The 18,507-nt window shown below is 34.1% G+C and overlaps 2 protein-coding genes across 2 annotated transcripts; both read left to right on the top strand.

The window, feature by feature from the left end:
* Positions 1-7,807: 7,807 nt before the first annotated feature.
* LOC25496048 (cationic amino acid transporter 8, vacuolar) lies at positions 7,808-9,126 on the top strand. Its single transcript, XM_024786667.2, has one exon. It carries the CDS (start codon positions 8,149-8,151, stop codon positions 8,884-8,886), a length of 738 nt encoding a protein of 245 aa, XP_024642435.1. The 5' UTR covers positions 7,808-8,148; the 3' UTR covers positions 8,887-9,126.
* Positions 9,127-13,380: 4,254 nt separating this feature from the next.
* LOC25496047 (protein MITOFERRINLIKE 1, chloroplastic) lies at positions 13,381-15,177 on the top strand. Its single transcript, XM_013596318.3, has one exon. The coding sequence runs from the start codon at positions 13,440-13,442 to the stop codon at positions 14,532-14,534; it is 1,095 nt and encodes a 364-aa protein (XP_013451772.1). The 5' UTR covers positions 13,381-13,439; the 3' UTR covers positions 14,535-15,177.
* The last annotated feature ends 3,330 nt before the right edge of the window (positions 15,178-18,507 follow it).

Below are 18,507 nucleotides of genomic sequence, written 5' to 3'. Positions count from 1 at the left end.
ATAGTACCTGTACCAATGATCTTTCCAGTTTGGTTGCCACCAAACTTCACTTCTCCTCCATCTTTCATTGTAAGGGTAAGGAACAAAGCTTTCTCTCCAGTCATGTGCCTTGAACATCCGCTGTCTAGGTACCATGACCTTTGTTTCTCTCTTGCCCTTAAGCACACCTGCATTTTTGGCCAATTCAGATTTAGGTACCCATATCTTCATGGGTCCTTTTGGGTTAGTTTTGGAGGTTTTACTTTTCCTCCCTTGTACCTTAGGGTGAATGCTGAGTGGCTTCTGATCATTCAATACTTTAGGTTTGACACCTTTTGGTATTGTTTTCTCAGAAGCAGTAGCTGCTTTGTTCTTCTGATCCTTTTGTTTTGGAATTTTAGATTCTGGTTTAATCAGATTCTGATGAACAGGTTCTGATCTTTTCATAATTTTAATCTTTTGACTCTTAGGATCAGATTTTGTCATTACCTTGATCTTAAGATTCTCTGGCTTTGATGTGATCTTAGCCTGTGAACCTGAAGCTTCAGGTTTTGACTGAACAGCAGTTATAGCATTTGTACCTTCAGGCACAAAGGTGGATTTCAATCCATCCTTGATACAATCACAGTAGCTCTTGAGACTGTATTCTTTGGATTTCTCCTCAGAATATCCAATCCCTTTGCCTTTGTTCTTGTATGTGCTGTAGATCATAGAAGCAACTTTGCTTCTGTCTATTCCAGCCATAATAAAATCATCCAAGGCAATCTCATGTTTATTGCCTGAACCTTTATCACATTTTTCTTGTAGCTTCTGACAAAGACTCTTGAGTCTATCTTCATATGTTGTTGATATGAGGTTAAACCCTTTGAGTTCTTCTTCAGAAGCTTTCAGTTCCAATAGAGTTGACTTTTGTTGTTTCATCAAATCAACATATTTTTCTTTTAAATCTGTCAACTCATTGGTTCTGTGTTCAAACAGTGATAAAAGTTCTTTTAGAGAATCAACAAGTTCTTGTCTAGGGATTTTGGAATATACCTCATTTTCATCTTCTGAATCTGATTCAGCTTCTGATACTGCTTCTGATGATACTGTTGCCACTAACCCCACGGCTGCCTTAGCATCATCATCAGCTTCTTCTCTATCAGAACCAGATTCACTATCCAAATCTTCCCAGGTCGCCATCAAGCTCTTTTTGATTTGCTTTTCTTCAGTATTTGCAATCCAGAAACTAAAGTTTGAAATCTTGAGTACATTTCTTCTATACTCTCATCATCCTTCATTTTGAAAAGTTCATACTGATGAACTAGCATCAAAGCTTTAGCCTCTTTTACTTTCTTGCTGCCTTCAAAGTTTGCACATAGAGAAGCAAACATAGCCTTCGCAGTAGATTTGTCACTCATTTTCATGTATTCGGTGCGAGGTATAGAAGCCACAATGATTCCTCTTATCTTGTGGTGTTTCTTATAAAGCTTCTTCTGAGCAGGAGTATGTATTCTTCTGTCTATAGCAGCTCCTTCTTCATCCAAATCCAGATCATCAACTCCATCTTCCAGTATATCCCATAGCTCTTCATCCAATCCCATGATAAAGCTGTACATATTAGTTTTCCACCATGAAAACTCTTCTGGATCTCCATTAAACTTTGGAGCTTTTCCAGAGTCTGTTTTCTTGTCAGCAGTATCATAGTCATGCTTGACACTTGTGTATTTTGTAGTAACTGATTCCTCATCTCCAGACATGTTTTTCTAATAGATCTTGAACTGTAACACGGTTAAGTGCTGTGATAACAGAGCAAGCTCTGATACCAATTGAAGGTGAAAAACACAAGAAGGGGGGGTTGAATTGTGTTTTCTTTTTCTCTTAAAAAATTACTTCTTCTGATAAAACTTCAGAAGCAGTTTGATTGCTTCTGATGAAATGATCAGAGTCAGATTGCAGCGGAAAAGAACAGAGCAGAGAAAAGAAAGACAAAGACACAGGCAGTTATCCTGGTTCCTTCCACAACACGGAAGTAGTCCAGTCCCCCTTGCACTTCCAAGGAGATTTCACTATAATCACAAGATTACAACTGCTCAATACTTTCTAAGTATGAGACTTCACAAAACTATGCTCAAGCACACACGCAAGAGTCTTCCAATGCTCAAGCACTAAGCAAGAGACTTCTAATGCTCAAGCACGCAGGCGAGAGACTTCTAATCAAACAAAAATACAGAGAATTGAGTTTGAATTGAACACTTGATATACAATCAGTGGTGTTCACAATACAATACAGAAAAGACTCTAGACTTTGAATTTCTAAGATGTATCAAATCAGTGCAGAAATTCAGTGTGCTTTGTAGAATCAAATTTGACAGAGTTTTGGCGCTTTTGAACTTATGTATCTCTATCTCTTATCTTCAAGTCTTCACTCCTTTATATAGAGGCGTGAAAGAGACGTTGAGATAATCAGCACGTCTAAAGAGTCGTTTGAAATCCTTTGATTATCCACCAGTGATCCTTTGCCTGATTTGGGTGTAGTCCTTTGAAGAATAAACTTCAAATTCATTCCCATCTTGAGTGTACAATTCTGCAGGCATGGCTGTTGTTTTGTCTTGTAGCGTAGACAGAAAACAGAGTAGTGGAGGTAGTGGTTGTACACTTGTACTTTGTCAACTCTATTAACGAGAGACAAGAGCTCAGTGCTATCCATATATCCGTTGATACCTCCCTTTCAATTCTTCGTTCTTCTTCGATAAGACTGAATTGAGAATCAGCTACTTTGAATCTTCAGTTTGATTAAAGGATCAAATGTAGCTTCTGGCGAAGATATTGCTTATGATGAAAACTTTTGCTTCTGATGACTTTCTGCTTCTGATGACTTTCTGCTTCTGATGACGTCATCTCTTCAGGAGCAGTTTAGCTTCAGGAGCAGTTTTCTTCAGATGCTCATAATTTCTTTTTCTTTCCATTGTTCTTCCAAGACCTATTGAAATAACTTGAGTAGCCTTTGGTCCTGTACACTTGAACAATTATTAGTAATAACCAATTGACAATTTTTAATACCTTGTTATCATCAAAACTTAATAAGGTTCATTGTGAAACACATTTTGTTCCAACAGTGCGTACATATAGGCATGAACCCAGGCACACTGAATCGTGCTAGGATGTTGAAACATTGTATCCAACATCTTACAGAGTTGTCTAACCACATGTTGGAACATTGGTTCCAACTTACAGAACAAGGATATTTGTTTTAGCAATAATGCAGCCAACACAAATACCCAACATATTTACATAAAGATTTATTTATGCAGATAAAACGTATAAAATTTGCAACGGGAGTGATGCAAACATTGAACAATATTTTGCATATAAAATAAAAACTTATTTAACAGAAGCATTACATTGATTTTAATATTTTGAAAATAATCATGAGTTTTTTTAAAAAATAGTTTATTTACTTTCTCAAAAATGTATATAAAAATTCGTTTTCGCGTACATAAGAAAATAAAATCCACAACGATTCAAATATTTAACATTATTTTTTATATATTAGGAAAAAAATATTCAATAAAAACATTATATTAAAAATCCACAACGATTCAAATATTTAACATTATTTTTTATATATAAGGAAAAAAATATTCAATAAAAACATTATATTAATGTTGATCATTTCATTTAATATTTTTAACCAATTGATGATATTACCAATGTAATAATTTTTATATGGTGGTCGAGCCCGCTTTCATGTATGGGTATCGATTGACTATGTTGTAACTTGACAGGATGTTATTCTTTCCGTGATTGTTATGGCACGCCTTATGCTGCAACAATTACGTTTACGTTGCTCTTTTCGTGACTATGTTGTAATTCATTTTGGTTTCTTAAAATAAAAAAAATAAAAAATTATATGATTATCACAATGTTACAGTCCGGGTCTATTACTAATAACAAAATAAAATATAATAAGAAGAAAATAAAAGCTAACCTAGTAGGGACAAAAGAAATGTTTCATCATAAAGAAAAAAATAAAATAAATAACAAATAATAGTAGCAAGTCAGAGTCTTGCAGTTTGTACATTAATATGAAATTGATGGGACAAGACTTGAAGTTGTTCAGATCAGACATGAGATGAGAGATATTTGGTGTTAAATTACAAATATTTGGGTCTGTGGTGCAACATAAAAAATCCAGGGGAATAGTAACAAAATATTTTTGCAAAGGTGACAATTATTATGGAATAGACGAAATAATATCATATAATAGAGACTGAGCGTAAATGTACTAAATGTTTTTTCTACTTTTCTTTTCCCTTTTTTTTTTTTATTATGGAATAGAGGGAATAATATCATATAGTAAAGACTGAGTGTAAATAAACTAAAGTGTTTTTTATTTTTAGTTTTTTTATTAGGAATAGAGCGAATCATATAATAGAGACCGAGTGTAAATATACTGAATGTTTTTTCATCTTTTTTTTTTTTTGAAAGAAAAATGTTTTTTCATCTTGTGTGTTCAGTTTTTTTTTGAAGAAGAATTGTGTGTTCAGTTTTTATGTATCCACATTTATTGAGGTTCCAAATGTGGACTTTTTAATATTAGTAAACTTGAATAAAATATCACTATTATAAAATTTATTTACTTTTTACAAAAAAACGGTGAGATATATTTGAACCTTTTTTTTAAAGGTATTAGATTGAATTTATTTATTGAGTCAAATCAAAATATACACGTTTATTGAGTCAAAGATTGAGACTTGTAACATGAATGGAAGAAAATAAAGAGCATGAATTATATGTTAATAAAAAAATGTTAATTATAATTAAAATATATCTAATAATAGACACAATTTACTAATTTATGACTATAAATAAGGACATGTGAAAATTTGTTTTCAGTGTAGAATTTAAAACACACAAATCTTCGTAAATTTAATATAGATCAAAGAAATATAAGCATTGAGAAGAGTCATGGCAATGAACAAGATGAAGAAAAGTATCACCTTAATGATGATGATGGTAATGATTATGATCGTTGTGACTCAAGTTTGTGATGCAACTCAATCTATAGATATTAGCACTAAAGAATATTGTCGTCGCTGTGAGACGAATTGTTGTGTAGGATTTCACAATTACGCATGTGTTAAACAGTGTATGGAGTTGGAATGCCGTTGTTGCGTTACTGGTTCCCCAGCTTGCGCAAAATGATTAATTCTTTGCAGACTTGGACAATATTGAATAAATTATTTGTATGTTATGTGACACTTTGCACAAGAAAATAAACTCAATAATAAATAAATGAAATGTAATTTAAAATATTCATTGACCATTTTGTTTATCAATTTATTTTTATATTTAATTTCTTCTTCTTCTTTGTTTTAAGAGTAAATTATTCTTTTCTTCTTCTTCAGGGAAGTTTGAATTACAATTCCTCTCCTTTTATGTTGAATTATACAATATTTTTTGCTCACGTTTGTTACTAATTTTTTTTTAGAGGATTTAAAGTTCAATCTTTAACATTATTTTTTGCTCACATCTGTTACTAATCTTTTTTTAGAGGATTTAAAGTTCAATCTTTAACATTATTTTTCTTAAGAATTGTAGGGACCAAAAATATTGACAGAGACTAAAAATGATGATGATTTTTTTTTATAGGGACTAAAAATTAAGACGGAAAATTATATAAGGACTAAAATGTGTAATTTTATTTTGTAGGAACTAAAAACAAGATTCTGAATATTTATAGGACCATTTACTTTATTAACCCTTATTTTTAATAGTAGGTGTGCTTTAAACATAGAGTTTTTATTATGTTGGTATGAATGTCTTTGATATTGAATTTCGATTTAGAACGTGTGTGATGAAGAATACATTTATTTTTTCTATTATTCTTGACAATTATAATTTTTCGAGGAGATTGTTGGTAATTATTGCAATCTAAAGAATTAATTTTGATATGTAACCAAAAAAAAGAATTAATTTTGATATGAAGATACTCTGTAACATTCATTATGCTACCATCAAAATAATATTTTTGGATAAACCAAAAAAAGTGTAACATACCACTTTTGTTTTTGTTTTTATAAATTGAAAAGTAATTGAAGTTGGAAGAGAAAGATAAAATGCCGGAATAAAAATAGAACAAAAATAAAACTTCCTCAATTGTAAAAGTTAAAAGATGAGATATGTAACACTCCTTTGACTTGTTCTTGCCCTGCATGTTATATTATTGAACAAAAATTAACATTAATTATATGGTTTTTTCTAGATTACTCCCTCCGTTTCAAAATATAAGCAAATTTTACTTTTTAGGTTCATTCAATTAATGATGTATGTGGTTCATAAGACCACATACATCATTAATTGAATGAACCTAAAAAGTAAAATTTGCTTATATTTTGAGACGGAGGGAGTACCTTTGAAGAATGGTGGGTAATTTACCCACTAACCAATGAAAATGAGCAATTTGTTGGTGGGGTCAAGATAGTTCATGGATACCACTTAAAAATATGCTTATGTGGCTAATGTGTATTGGTTGGGGTAAATTACCCACCATTCTTCCATGGGTACCCTAGTTGTCACCTAATTATATATTTTCCCATCCTTTGAAGTCAAGATATTTCAAAATGGATGACATACCTGTTAGCCTGTAATTTCGACAGGCTCATTTAATATGGTCAACATTTGTTTGACCTTTAACTTTGCAGGAATCAAAGAGCTTTCTCATTTCAATTGGAGAATTTCAACAAGACATCAAGCCTAACACGCATAGTTAGATTTTCGACAAAACAAGGTTGAAAGAGAGATCGCGTCGAAGTCAGGCATTCAAGGCGGGAAAGCACGATTTCAAGCTTAAAGACGGTTTTCTTTAGTGGAAACGTGACGCAAGCAGTTGTCCAAAATTGAAGAAGTGTTGATCATGGGGTTAGTGGTTCGCTAGTTAGGTTTTTAGTATAAATAAGTGTTTCCAAGCCGGAAAATGGGCCACAAATCATTTATAGAATTCTACAACACTCAAACTACCGGCGTCTAAGGAAACGAGTTATACAGAATGTATATAAATTGATTTGTAGACCACCTTTATTTGAGTAGTTTCTTGGCCCTAAATTCTGGGGCGTTAGAGTAAGCCAGTTGAGCTTGAAAATAAACTTATTGAAATGTGAAAAAGTCTAGGAGAAATTTTATCCTCAAACCCGACCGTCCCAAATCGAGACCTACTACAAGAAATTAATATCCACAACTTTTTATTAATCTAATTCATTTAAGGTAGGAAAACACCCAACACCATATTTGATATCAAACGGACCTCTCCATGAGGTAATTAATCAATTTCAAACTAGGGTAATGATAAAGTTCAAAAATATCTCAGAAGTAGAGATAATATTTAGAGACTTGCATGTTACATATTAATATATTTCTACATTACAGGTTCGAAGTGAGTATCTATATCCCTATTATCCGCCCCGCACCCGTACTTTGAAATTGGGGAAAATCAAAACCCAGTCAAAAGGGGAAAACCTATCAAATCGAGATGAGTTCAGTAGAGTATCCGCGTATACAAGTTTTATTATTATGTTTAAGTTCCACAAGCTAATCATAATAGGAGCATGGGCTACCATATATCTTATCATAAAACCATTTTCAAAAGGTGAATTTGACGATAATAAATATAATTTTTTTTAAAATATCACTGTATTGTTACAATTGTCTTTTTTAAATGTCAATGTAGTTTTTAAATTAGCATTTATTCATTCGTTTAAGTTTAACCTCAATATCTTTTACTCCTATTTTTTATTTTTTTAAGGAATCTTTTACTCTTTATTTATTAACTCAAACAATTTGGACTACCGGTCAGGAAGCTCGTTCTGTTGCTGGTCCTTCCATTATCCTCTCCTACGCCGCTTCAGGATTCTCAGCTCTTCTTTCAGCTTTCATCTATGCTGAATTCGCAGTTGAAGTTCCCGTTGCCGGTGGTTCGTTTTGATTCCTAAGAATCGAACTCGGTGACTTCCTCGCTTTCATTGCTGCCGGGAATATTCTCCTTGAAGCTATTGTCGGTGCTGCTGGTCTTGGTCGTTCATGGTCATCCTACTTTGCTACAATGATAAGAAACGATTTGGATTATTTTCGTATCCGAATCAATTCTTTTAAAATTGGTTTCAATATGCTTTATCCATTAGCCGTTATGGTATGAAATGGGGTAAATATTTAGTGAGTATTTGTTCTTTGAAAGGAATGACAACAAGTTTGCTTGTTGGGTCAATGGGACAAGCTAGGTACACTACTCAAATTGCAAGGTCACATATGATTCCACCCTTTTTTGCACTTGTTCATCCCAAAACTGGAACACCTATTAATGCTACACTTTTGACAACTTTGTCAAGTTGTGTTGTTGCTCTTTTTACTAGTGTGGATGTTCTGGCTAGTGTTTTTTCTGTAAGTACTCTTTTCATTTTTATGCTTATGGCTATTGCGTTGCTTGTGAGGAGATATTATGCGAGGGAAGCAACGGATAAGAGTGATTTATGGAAGGTTCTTTTGTGTTTGTTTGTTGTTGTTGGTTCGTCTGCTGTTGGGACTGGGCTATGGAATTCTGGGTTGTTTGGTTGGATTGGGTATACCGTGGCTGCTTGTGTTTGGTTTTCGGCAACTTTGGTGATGAGTTTGCTTCCGAAGAAGAGGCAACCGAAGGTTTGGGGGGTTCCGTTGGTTCCGTGGGTGCCATCATTGTCAATTGCGAAGAACCTTTTTCTTATGGGATCATTGGGTTCTGAGGCTTTCTTTAGATTCTTGATTTGTACTGGTGTGATGCTTGTGTATTATTTATTTGTGGGTGTTCATGCAACTTATGATGTGGATCATGGAATTGGTCAAGAATCAAACAATGATGAGAGAATGGAAGGTGCCAATGTTGTTGTGTTTGCATAGTTTAGCCCTATTTGTTGTGGAATCAAGAAGAGTAAGTCTTTATGGTAATTGAAGAACAAAACTATGGAGCGATGGCCAATTGTGAATTACATACAAGTCATAACAAGCTCTTTATTGGAAAAAAAAAATGTGGTTAGTATAGACCATCTAGTAATATATATGTCAAATGAAGACCCAAATGATTAGGTTCATATATTTATTGATTAGTGTGCTGTGTTAAATGGAATAAGGATTGTACATTTTTTTTTGAGGGAAAGTAAATTATATCATTTCATTAAAAATCAGGTCGGTAATACATGTTGGAATATCATCAAAGACCTGGAAGTTAGTACTAGACGTGGCTGCCTTAGCTAGAGCATGTGCAACCTCGTTTACTTGCCTCCTAATAAACTCGACATGAGAGTTTGTTAAATAAGTGTTACAAAGTTGGACACTACTATCCATAATGGAACCAAACTCGGTGACATTTCCACGACCATTGTTGAAATAATTAGCTACTCTTTTTGAGTCAATCTCGAAATCAACATTTAAGAGTTGAAGTTCATGAATCCACCGAATCGCATGATGTAACGCCAGGGCCTCCCCAATATCAACATAGCAGACTGGAGTAAACCACATAGTTTTAGAGCGAACATGGTTCCCATCGGAGTCTCGGATGCACATTCCAAAACCTACCTTATTTGTTGTGTTGGGAAAAGAGGTGTCGACATTACATTTATATCTACCACTTCTTGGTTTTCTCCATCTAAGATTTGCATTGTCATTGAGATTTGAGGACCTCGGAAGGGGAGTGGCTTGTCTGGCCTTATAGGAGCTTGCTTTCGATTGGCCTTTCTCCAACCATCGAGAAGGTGTCTTGCTCTTTCCAGAATGGTAGTGGTTGAATCGGACACCTGTTGCCATAACTTAAGATTCCTAGCCTTCCAAATGCTTCACATTATAGGGACAATGATCTCAATTTGAGTTGTCGACAACCTTTACAGTAAATTGAAAATGATATAAGGAGCATTATCAAACTGGTTTAGGGACGGAGAGATCAAATGTCAAATGTTAGTTGTCTGCCAAATATCGATTGATCTCGGGCAATGAAAGAGGATATGATAACTATCTTCATGAGGATTGTACATATAATTGTTATATTTGATTGTTTTTAACATAGACTATGCTCTCAAATTCTTATAGGATTGGTTATTTGTGAAAGTTACTTTATTGTTGGCACAGTTTCTATTTTGCATAGCTATTGTTGCACGAAGTTATTCCCCAAACAATGTCAATAATAATAAGGCTTAAACACACTTTTGGCCCTTAAGTTTTTCAAAGTTGTGATTTTGGCTCCTAAAAAAAACAACTCTTTCCAGGCCCCCTAAATTTACTTTCTGTTGCAATTTTGGCCCCCCAAGCCAATTTTGACCCAGTCAACAGACACGTGTGTAATTTTTTTTTTAAATTTAATTTTTGTATTTAATTACAAAAAATAATTTTTTTGTTTTTTATTACAAATAAAAAAAATTTAATTACAATTTTTATTTGTTTTTTTATTACAAAAATAAAAAAATATTAAAAATACAAAAAGGTGTCCACGTCAGCGTTGACTGTGTCAAAATTGGGTTAGGGGGCCAAAATTGCAACAGAAAGTAAACTTAGGGGGCCTTGAAAGAGTTGTTTTTTTTAGGGGACCAAAATCACAACTTTAAAAAACTTAGGGTGCCAAAAGTGTAATTAAGCTTAATAATAATAATATCAATGTTCATTCTTATTCTTTATTAATTACTTACACACTTATGAGAGACCTATATCATTGATATTTTTTTTAATAAGCCTAAGAGAAAGGTTATGTATCAGGGGAAATCTGAAGCATCTTAATTAGGTTGGCACCGAACAGAAACCTCATTCCTTTACCGTATTTCCAATACATAATATTATTAAAAAAAAAAAAAAAGAAGGAAAAAGTATGTACAAAAGGGGGACTAGGCCAAAATTTAAAAGAAATATAGAAGTATGTACCAAAGAAAAGGAACTGAGAAGACTAAGGAAATATGAAAAGAAGAGCAGTACTCAAGTGTTCATCTATCCATTTTTTTTAGATATTTTATAAAAAATTGTGCGTAAATTACAGTGGATACTTTATTTATATATATATATATATATATATATATATATATATATATATATATATATATATATTAAAACTATAAGTATAAATAAATATTTGTGGACTTCAAATATAACAAACTCAAACTATATTTATCTTTTTTAATAACAACAATAATATAACAGTCATCCAAGGGAAGGGTAAGTGAGAATTTTCTTGGCCAATGCCTCATTTTTTGTATCAGATATCTAGGAATGTTCATATCACATAATGAACCACCTTTTATGTTAAGGCCACAATGCAAGTTCATTGGAATCTCTTGAGTTTCAACAATTGGCTTATCCAGCAATCCATCTGTCCAGAAACTGAAAGTATTTTCATTGCCTATAGAACTGGAGGAGTGTTCATATATTAAACTAAGATACAATTTCATACCAGACAAAATTGAAGATCAGACATTGAAGTTACTAAAGACCAACAAAGTTGTAAAATGGAGGGCTGAGTTGACCAATCTAGGATCTAAACCTCCTTTCTCCTTTGGTTTACACAGTCCACTCTAAGCTACAGTGCATATTTTTTGACTGATTAACGTTACCACTCCAAACAAAGTTTTGAAGCATTTTAGTAAGCTTTGGAAGTGTAGTTGCCTATGGTATACTGTGTAAAACTTACTATTGTTTATATATATATATATATATTTTTTTTTTTGAAGAAGTACTATTGTTTATATTAATAACTTGCCCCCATTATTGTGTATATTATTTAAGAAGTTACTTGAGGTACTATTACATAAGGCGTCTTTACGGAATATGAGAATATCATACGCATAAAGACAGTAACTCGGGGCCAAAAAGTCAATGGAGTTTAAGGGAAGTAATTAGACTCACATTCAAACTCTTATATAAAACGATATGTATTTTAACGACAAACATTCACATTCAAACTTTTTTTTAGTCAGGTAGTCTTGTAAGAGTTAACTTAAAATCAGGTTTCTGCAGAATCGTGGTACGATGGTTGGGCAACATGGTACGATGGAGGTTTCAGTTGTGAGGTAAGCACTGGAAAAATCGTGGCACGATGGGGTCGCATCGTGGCACGATGGTGCGCTGGCAGCGAAAAACAGAAACATATTTTTGAGTGCAGATTTGTTTCAAATTTTAAACGAAACTTTTACTATAAATATAGACCTTGTATCAGAGCAAACTTGGAGATAGAGGGGGCTGAAACAAAGGCTTAGAAAGGCAACAACAAAACTAGGGTTTGTATAGAGTTTGTCTCTTTGGAACAAACACTAGGTTTTGAGGGTTGATTCACCTTGGGAAACACTATTAGGATTGAGTCTCTTGGTTACGGGAAGAGGCTGGGACTTTGGGTAGAATTAGGCGGGAGACTTATTCTTGTAACCCATTGATTTCTCTTTTGTAACGTTACTCATCATATAGTGGATCGGAGGGCTGCTCTCTCCCCCAGACTAGGTCAATTTGGACCGAACTGGGTCAACAAATTCTTTTGTGTTCTCTCTTCTTTTTTCTCTCGCTGTTGTTTTCTACTTTTGGCTTGTGATTGTAATTGTTCCATACACTTTGTTTTGGTTGCTTGATTATTCCTTGCTCCACACATCAAGTTGTTATTGGTGTGATTTTTCATCGAATTCACAACAAATTTAATAGCTAGAATTCACCTTATAAGATAAACAAGTGGGGTGTCCGGGGTTCAAACCCGACCCCTGCATATAATAATGCATTATTCTACCAACTGAGCTATGCTCCCGGGACAAACAATATGTATTTTAATGACAGACATTCACATTCAAACTCTTATATAAAACGATATGTATTTCAATGCCAGACATGCCTTACATTAAACTTTTTTCTTTTTAGGAAATGCCTTAAATTAAACTATTTTTTTTGGTGGTGACCGAGGTTGAACTCCGGACCTTGCATATATTATGTATTGTCCATACCATTTGAGCTAAGCTCACGAGTAGGGGTGGGAATAGGCCAGGCCAGGCCAGACTTTAATAGGTCTGAGCCTGACTTACGAAAAAATTTACAGGCCTAAGCTTGGTCTGACCTATTTAAAAGCCTAGACTAGCCTGAAAGCCTACTTCAAGGCCTACTTTACATTAAGGTCATCAAATAGTCATTTGACCTACTAAATAAGCTAAACATGCCTTAAAGTCTACTTAAAAGACTATTCCAGTACAAATAAATTTTAACTAGATTATAGCCTACTTAAAAGTCTATAACAACAAAGCTTATTAAGGGACTAATGTTATTAATTTTTATCTTTGTGTTAACATATTTACAAGATCTCAATTTAAATTCCTTTCAAAACAACATATCTCAATTTAAAATTCACTTTAAACTTATAAATTCATTTAAAAAAAGATCTAATAGGACAAAAATGAAAAGATGATGTTGTTTGTTTGATTTCTCTCACACATTGTATATCTTCTTCCATGGATTCCAACATCTCATCCTCTCTTACACTTCAATCTCCAAAACCAAACCATCTCTCGTTCGATTTCAATGGCATCATTCTCACTCTCACTAACCCAAACCCCTTCGCTTCAATCTCCGACTCAACCCGGTTCAACCCCGGTCCAACCAAACCCCTCTTCAAAACCCTAACCGTCTTCGAACGCGCATTCATCGGCGCAGGTGCCGGCGGAATCGCCGGCGCATTCACTTACGCCTGCCTCCACCCTCTCGACACAATCAAAACCAAAATGCAAACCAAAGGCGCTTCACAAATTTACAAAAATACCCTTGACGCAGTTTCCAAAACCTTCACCAATAGCGGCATTCTCGGCTTCTACAGCGGCTTTTCAGCTGTTGTTGTCGGTTCCACGGCTTCCTCGGCTGTTTACTTTGGTAGCTGTGAGTTTGGTAAGTCATTTTTGTCGAAACGGAATTGTCCTAAGGTTTTGATTCCTCCGATTTCGGGGGCGTTGGGGAATGTTTTGTCGTCTGCGATTATGGTTCCGAAGGAATTGATAACGCAGCGGATGCAGACGGGTGCGAAGGGAAGATCCTATGAAGTTTTGATTAAGATTTTGCAGAATGAAGGTGTTTTGGGTTTGTATAGAGGCTACTCAGCTACATTGTTGAGGAATTTGCCTGCTGGGGTTATAAGTTATTCGTCGTTTGAGTATTTGAAGTTAGCGTTTATGAAGCATACAAACAAAGATTGTTTGGAGCCGGTGCAGAGTGTGATTTGTGGGGCGTTGGCGGGGGCGATATCGGCTTCCATAACTACGCCGTTGGATGTGGTGAAGACGAGGTTGATGACGCAGGCGAGGAATGAGGCGGTTGGGAAGGTTGCGGAGGTTATGTATGGTGGGGTTAAGGATACGGTGAGGGAGATTTTGAAGGAAGAGGGGTGGGTTGGTTTGACTAGAGGAATGGGTCCTAGGGTTCTTCATAGTGCTTGTTTTTCGGCTTTGGGTTATTTTGCGTTTGAAACTGCTAGGGTTGCTATTTTGAATGAGTATGTTAAGAGGAAGCAATTGGAGGAGGTGGATGTTGTTGTTTCTAGTAGTAGTAGTAGTTGAGTTTGGGAGATCGATTCGATTTTGTTGCGATTTTGATCTATGAAGCTTTGACACAGACTTGGACACTGGACGCAACACTGAGTAATATGAGAAAATGGAATAATTGAATGTAACCATGTCAATAAAACCAGACAGGCCTTCAATCTGAGGTATTGGTGCTACATAGATTTTGACCGTTGATGAGAATCTATAGTTTGAATATTGTAGTTCATGATATAATGAACCTGTTTGGTCAGATGCGAATGTTGTTGATTTTTTGTATGGATTGTTGATTGCAAGTTTATATTATAGAGATGATGTTGTTGTTTCTAATAGTAGTTGAGTTGGGAAATGGATTCATTTTCATTACAATTTGTTCTATGAAGCTCTCTGACTCAGACACCGGACGCAACACTGAATAGTATGAGGAAATGAAATAATTGAACATAACCATGTCTTAGTCGTGTTAGTTACATCAGACACACCTTCAATCTGAGGTATTGGTGCTAGATAGATTTTCACCGTTGATGAAATTCTATAGTTTGAATATTGGTTTCTGTAGTTTATGATGTAATGAACCTGTTTGGTCTGATATGAATGTTGTTGATTTTGTATGGATTGTTGATTGCGAGTTTATATTATAGATATGATGCGGTTGTTTCTATAGTTTGGGAAAGGGATTCATTTGTTGTAACCTTGTCCATTGATGAAATTTTATAGGTTAAAAATTGTTGTGTAGTTTGAGATACATATTGTTTAATTTTACATGAATGGTGTTGATTTTAGATACTTTTTGACTCTATGGATTACTGATTCTCAGATTTGAGCATTATATTTGGTTCTATCTTCCTTTATTTTATGAGGATTTAAGTTACTTGATTTCTGCAACGCTTTTTAATCATATAAGTGGATTTTTCTTTGGAAATTTGAGTTATATTGGTGCATGATAGGATTGTATATTGTAAATGTGCCACTAGAGTGCTATATCTAAGCTGAAATCACCTCTCTCTTTTTACATTGAATTCCTTGCAGTTGCAAATTCATGGTGTTTCATATATGGACCATTTGATCAATTGACCGAACAGTCTGTTTTCTAACTTGGTGTTTTGACTGATTTTGCAAAGTTGGTATACAAGCAGTTTGCGTCGATCATTTTGTATTTTTCTTCTTTTGAGTAGGAACCATTTGTGGAATATCTATGTTCAAATTGTTCATAATGTCCATTTGTAATATACACTGTTGCTTCTGCTTGCAGAATTACCATTTGATTCACAAAAATCCATCTCCACAAAACCGCATTTCATTTCATAATTGGACAACTTCAATTAGTTCCTCAATTCTTTTCTCCTAATTTGGATAGACAAAACAATTTCACATTTTATAATGCAACATGTTTTTCTTTGAGTTTATTCACACAAAAGAAGCAATATTTTAGGGATCAATTGAATTAAGTATAAGATTGTTGATGCAGTGATCTATAAAGCACTATATTTTTTAGGCATTAATTGAATTAAGTATCAGTTTGCTTAATTTTCATGAGGAGTTTAGTTACTTTACTTCATAAGACTTTTTGATCATATGAATGCAATTTTTCTTTGTGCGGAGGGGTTTAGGATACAGTTAGGGAGATTTTGAAGGAAGAAGGGTTCGTTGGATTGACAAGAGGAATGCGTCCGAAGGTTCTTCATAGTGATTGTTTTTCTGCTTTGGGTTATTTTGCATTTGAAACTGCTAAGATCGCTATTTTGAATGAGTATGTTAAGAGGAAGGAATTGGAGCATGTGGTTGTTTCTAGTAGTATCGAGTTTGGGAATGGATTTGTTTTCCTTGCAATTTTGACCATTGATGAAGTTTTATTGGTTGAATATTGATTTTGTGTAGTTTATGATATAATGAATCGTTTGATCTGATATGGATGTTGATTGATTTTTGATTTTTTATATGATGTTTTTTCTTGTAGTTGAATTTCGTAATTAGATTCATTTGTTGCGATCTTGACAGTTAATGAAATTTTATCGGTTGTAAATTGATTTGTGTAGTTTATGATATAATGAATATTTTGATCTGACATGTATTGTGTTGATTTTAGATACTTTGAGATTGCATGGATTGCCAATTGGAGTTCTGGATTTGTGGCATTGTATTTGGTTCTATCTTGCTTAATATTCTCTTTGGAAATGAATGTTAGTTATATTGGTGCATCATAACATGATTGTCTATTATGGAAAAAGTGCAACTAGAGTGCTATACCTAAGCTGAAATCACCTTTCCCTTTGTAAAATGATTGCTTGCATTCACACATTCTCGTTGATGCATATATGGACTATCCAATCTTGACCCAACAATCTGTATTTTGACTTTGTGATTAAGATTGGGCAAGGCAAACATGTGATTACATGAATATGTGTTTATCCTTATTGTAGTGAAGTGAGGTCCCTCCGTTTCTTGTGATCCTCTTATATTTTTGTGCTTGCATTGAAATATTGATATCTCGAAAAAGGAAATTGATGCAGGGCTTGTGCTGAAGTTTAGGCTTGGTTAGCACATGGTTACCACCATGTTAATCTATTTGTACATATGTATTGCTTTTTGCATGGATGTTCAAACATCTAAAATATTGAAACATCCTTTCTGTTTTTTGTGATCCTTTTTTTGAGTTTGAAATACAACATGCTTATCCTGATACCCAAAAAAATGATGCAAGGTTTGTGTTGAAGTTTAGTCTTTAGTTAAAAATAACCATAATAAGTCTAGAAATTAATTTCTAATAATTGTTTAGGTTGAACCATGTTTATTTATTTCTCTATAGATGGATATTTCATTGACATTTCAAAAATTAATGCATTAGATTAGATGCTTGTTGGTAGCTTGTCTCAGCTCTTAGATAGATTGGTCATACTAGTATATATGGTTTGAAAATTAATGCCAATTGTGTTTGCATTGATATATTGATACCTCTGAAAAAACAAAAAATAAAAGGATGTATAGCTAATGGCTTGTGCTGAAGTTTATAAAAGGTTTGAGGGAAAAATCTTTGTTTATATCTCAAATGGCCTCTCTTTGAGGCTGTAGCAATTTATATTCTAGCTGAACTATGAACAACTTTACTATTTAGGTAGGCTTTGTGGTTCTTGATTTCGGTATCTTATGAATCCTGGTTTTTTTCAATAATGAACGTTAGTCTGTTACTAGAGATTTTTATTTTAGAATACAGATGGATGTTTTTATTTTTTATTTTGAAACTTGATATCCGGTCCAAGGACCGACTAATTCGGATGAACAATCTCACCGTCCACTAGCGGGGACTCAATTGAAGCCAGAGCAAAGCCCTATATGGACTGGACCACTTCCGAAATTGTTAGCACCAGAATCTTGAGAGGAGCACACTCTGAGATCTTGAGTGATATATTGTTTATACCTTGCGAGTCTGTAGAAATATTTATAGTTACTATATACTATGTTGTAGTATATTGTATTTTAGTAGTTGTGTATCTGGAAGGCCTCCTAAGTGGGAATGATAGTAGAAGCTGGATTACAAGTTTAATGTTAGGAATAATGACTTGGATGTGGATACCACTCTTTTTAATCCGATTATGGTTTTTGATTAATCGAGTAAGAATGGTGATAGGGGCACAGTTTGGGCTGGTAGAAAAGTTGCTTAGTCTTTTTATTTTATTTTATGTTTTTCAGGACTTGAAATTAGTTTTATTTTCGGGATGAGAACACTAAATCATTGTCGGAATTGAAATTTATAAAAGCTTATATCATCCTTGCATATTTCCCTACATTTTATCGAGTAGATTTATGTCATGTCTTGGTAGAGAAACTGAGAAGAAGTAGAATGTACAATGTGTCAATCACTCAATATATAATAACTTGGGAACGCCGATGGTGGTGTTATTTGTGTCCAGGACTGCTTTTGCTGGTTTTTGCCCTTATCTGTCGGGAAGGTTTAAGTCTTTTGGTTTGGTTTTCTTGTTACTGGTGTCGTAGT

The sequence above is a fragment of the Medicago truncatula genome, chromosome 6, assembly GCF_003473485.1.
Source record: "Medicago truncatula cultivar Jemalong A17 chromosome 6, MtrunA17r5.0-ANR, whole genome shotgun sequence".
NCBI lineage: Eukaryota > Viridiplantae > Streptophyta > Magnoliopsida > Fabales > Fabaceae > Medicago > Medicago truncatula.
This window is presented reverse-complemented; position numbering and strand designations above follow the sequence as displayed.